The sequence below is a fragment of the Clytia hemisphaerica genome, unplaced genomic scaffold (assembly GCF_902728285.1).
Source record: "Clytia hemisphaerica strain Z4C2 unplaced genomic scaffold, Clytia hemisphaerica genome assembly, whole genome shotgun sequence".
Classification (NCBI taxonomy): Eukaryota; Metazoa; Cnidaria; class Hydrozoa; order Leptothecata; family Clytiidae; genus Clytia; species Clytia hemisphaerica.
The window spans coordinates 48,545-52,729 of record NW_027104271.1 but is presented as its reverse complement, the minus strand read 5'-3'; the positions used below and the strand labels follow the sequence as shown (position 1 = coordinate 52,729).

Genomic DNA, 4,185 nt, shown 5'->3' with positions numbered 1-4,185 from the left:
TGGGTTTATATCCTAAAGTCACGAATTATTAAGGAGATAATAAGATTTAGCTCTATAGTATGAAAGTACTTATCAATATCTCTGTTGTAGTAGATAATGATGGAGGTAATGCATGTGTGGTGAAAGATACAGCGATAGTGACGATAGCGTAGATAGTTTAGATAGCGTAGATAATGTAGATAGCGTAGATAGCGTAGATAGCGTAGATAGTGTAGATAGTGTAGATAGTGTAGATAGCGTAGATAGTGTAGATAGTGTACAATATAGGTAGATAGTGTAATAGCTGATTGGCGAGATGAGCGTGATAGCGTAATAGCGTAGATAGTGTAGATAGTGTAGAGCGTCGCGCGTGATAGTGTGCTCGCGGTGAATAGCGTAGATAGATGTGATAAATTAGTTAGCGTAGATAGCGTAGAATAGCGTAATAGTGTACTGATAGCGGGAGATAGTGTAGAATAGTGTAGAGACGCGTACTATGTATGATATGTACTAGTGTAGATGTGTAGATAGCGTAGATAGTAGATATGTAGAAGTAGTGAGTGTTAGCTAGATAGATAGCTAGCTATTAGATAGTGTAGAGTTAGCGTAGTAGTGAGATGTGTAGATCGTAGATATGTCTATAGCGTAGAGAGTATAGTAGATCGTTTAGATCGTAGATATGTAGTTAGCGTGTAGATAGCGTAGATAGTGTAGATAGTGTAATAGAGAGCAATAGCGTAGAATAGCGTGATAGTGTAGATTAAGGTAGCTGTAGATAGTGAGATCGCGAGATAGCGTAGAGTGAAGATAGTAGCGGTTAGCGTAGATAGTGTAGATAGCGTAGATAGTGTAGATAGTGTAGATAGCGTAGATAGTGTAGATAATGTAGATTGTGTAGATAGTGTAGATAGTGTATATAGCTTAGATAATGTAGATAGCGTAGATAGTTTAGATAGCGTAGATAATGTAGTTAGCGTAGATAGTGTAGATAGCGTAGATAGTGTAGATAGCGTAGATAGTGTAGATAGCGTAGATAGCGTAGATAGCGTAGATAGCGTAGATAGCGTAGATAGTGTAGATAGTGTAGATAGTGTAGATAGTGTAGATAGCGTAGATAGTGTAGATAGTGTAGATAGTGTAGATAGTGTAGATAGTGATAATAGCGTAGATAGTGTAGATAGGGATAGATAGTGTAGATAGTTATATATAGATAGAGTGTAGATAGCGAGCTAGCGTAGCGTAGATAGCGTAGATAGTGTAGATAGTGTAGATAGTGTAGATAGCGTAGATAGCGTAGATAGCGTAGATAGTGTAGATAGTGTAGATAGCGTAGATAGCGTAGATAGTGTAGATAGTGTAGATAGTGTAGATAGTGTAGATAGTGTAGATAGTGTAGATAGTGATAGCGTAGATAGCGGAGATAGTAGCGTGTAGATAGTGTAGTGTAGATAGCGTAGATAGCGTAGATAGCGTAGATAGTGTAGATAGTGTAGATAGCGTAGATAGCGTGCTAGCGTAGATAGTCTAGATAAGATAGGATAGTAGATAGATAGTGTAGATAGTGTGATAGCGAGTAGTAATAGCGTAGATAGCGTAGATAGTGTAGATAGTGTAGATAGTGTAGAGATAGCGTAGTAGCGGCGTAGATAGCGTAGATAGTGTAGAAGTGAGATAGTGTAGATAGCGTAGATAGTGCGTAGATAGTAGATAGTGTCGATAGCGTAGATAGCGTAGATGGTGTTACGTAGATAGTGTAGATGTAGGGAGAGCGTAGATGGCGTAGATAGCGTAAGATAGCGTAGATTTAGATAGCGTAGATAGTTGTTCGATAGGTAGATAGTTAGATAGCGTAGATAGCGTAGATAGTGTAGATGCGTAGATAGCGTTTAATATTTGTTAAATATCGTAGATACGTATATAGTGTAGATAGGTTAGATCGGTCATGCGGATAAGCACTAGTAAGATCGTTAGATTGAGATAGCGTAGCTACGGTAATGGTTAAAGCGTAGATATCAGATGGTGAAGTTAGACTAGCTTAGAAACGTAGATAATGTAGATTGGAGAGTAAGATCGCGTAGATAGTTAGATAGTTAGGTTTATTCTTAAAGTGTAGATGCGTAGATAAATGTAAGAATAATATAGTTGATTATCTCACTATGTTTACTTTGTAAGACTATGAATGTGATGAAAAACTTACTATAGCGAGAATAGCGTTGGCTGATGGCGTGGGGGTTTTGTGGCATATGCGTGAATTTGAAAAAATTGTGATGGCGTAAATGAAGCGGCGGATCATGATATTTTTAGGCGTGATGACGTAAATTGCGTTCGTGATCGTAAAATTATATTTATTAGTTGAATCGTAGTCTATGTCATTGTTAGCCATTTAAGGTGTAAATTTTCTTCGGCCCCCACTATGGGGGGATCCTATAGTCTCATTTTAAAACATAGAAACGGTGCAAACATTCGATCAGTGCCATTGTATCTTGTAAACTTATGTCTTTAGCAGTTGCTAGATATCTTAAATAAAGTAAGCTTGCGAGGGTCGAAAAGTGAAAATTTGCAGAAAGTGTAAACTATCCTCATAACTAATTATAGCTTTCTTAGGCTTGAGTGTTACCCTAGGTAGGTTAATTTTCAAGCTAATTACTCTGAAGCCCAACTAGTTTAGATCGCTAATGTCAATCTAATCACTGTAAAATAATCAAAGTGAGAGCAAAAGTATTATTATAAGGTCTACAGACTGTATCAGTAGCCGTTTACTATTAGCCCCCCAAAACCTCCAAGTTATGAAGTGACTTTCGTTAAAAGAAATCTTTTACATGATCCCCAATTATTGTTTAACAGTAATTACTAAACTAATTATGGAAATGTCACTTTAATTGAATCGAAATAATAGACAGACTTTATGCTACGATTCTCTATCACTGACTCTTTTTAAAAAGCATTGATGATATTTTTAAGTTGTGTTTTCAACGACGGGAATAAAAATATCAACATTGAACTTCATCCAAGATCTTGGATGGTTGTCATGGTTACTTTTGTCTTTGTTGATTGCGCAATGAATAGAATCTCGATTCGTCGGCACAGCGTCAATATATGATTTTGACCTGTGCTTTTCACGGTATATTCTTGTAGATGTATCAAAGACATCAGGTCTTTTATTTCAGGAAAATATATATTGGAGCAAAGCCGTACACAGAAAGAAGCAACAGGTTTATTATGAGGTGTAATTTTAGGCAGATTGATCAAAGGAATCCTGTGATGTTTAAACCATATTTTGGAATAAAGGGAGTAAACGAGGGCGATTTTAGCCGTACTAAATTGAAAATTTCTCCCGTCGGCGGAAACCATGGTTGCGCCTCCTCGGTTCCCTTTTGAAAACTATTCACGCTAATTAATTCAATCGTCTAAATTAATGGGGGCATGGCAAATGAAGTATAAGCCCGAAGGGCTAGAAGTCAATCTCCTTGGTAGGATTTGAAGCCAACAAATCCTACCAAAGTTGTTGCGCGGCCTTGAGCGGCTCGCCTGGTTTTTACACAAATGACAGATTGAAAGTAAAATTTGCCGCTAAATTTCGAAAAAAATATCAATCGTAAACAAAGGAATTGCTAGATTCAATCTGTCGTCAAAAATGCGGCGCATTTTTTAAGGCTTCACTTTTTCTTACCTGAGAAAGGTTAGAGATTGAACTCTAGCCCTTCGGGCTTTAAACTCAATGGGCATGGCCCCTCATGTTGCTTGTCACAGCGTGAAAGGGGTCGATATCCGGTACGATTTTTTTATTACATTTTACCGCATAAATAAAATATACCGTAATATGTTTTGCAATTTTGATCCCGCATATTATAATATCCGTGTTACCACATACTCCAAAGTGAGACTCCGCATATTGTTATAAACCCCTGAATTCATATCCGTGGAGTATAGTATATCGGTTACGTATGATGTATCTTTCATATTAACGGTATATTTTACTCCGTATATATCTGTATATTCCTGATACGTATGCAACGTGAATAAGGGAAGCCGTGTACTATTCAATATATTACATCATACATCTTGTATATATGAAAACGGGAGAATGATAGGGTTTCAAGGGTTTTTCATTTTTCTGTATTATACTCCAGTATACAAAAACAAAAGAGCAGGTCTCCCACTCTTGATTTAGCTTATTTTTTTATGAATTTATGACAGTTTTTAATG

At 36.9% G+C, this 4,185-nt stretch overlaps 2 protein-coding genes across 2 annotated transcripts in view; one reads left to right on the top strand and one right to left on the bottom strand.

Moving 5' to 3' along the window:
- Positions 1-4,185, bottom strand: part of LOC136816675 (condensin complex subunit 3-like) — a 177,505-nt gene that overhangs the window by 130,706 nt on the left and 42,614 nt on the right. The window lies entirely within an intron of this gene.
- Positions 113-4,185, top strand: part of LOC136816709 (uncharacterized) — a 12,149-nt gene continuing 8,076 nt past the window's right edge. The window contains exon 1 of the mRNA XM_067073029.1: positions 113-267. Coding sequence (XP_066929130.1) covers positions 113-267 — 155 coding nt within the window. The remainder of the gene's footprint in view (positions 268-4,185) is intronic.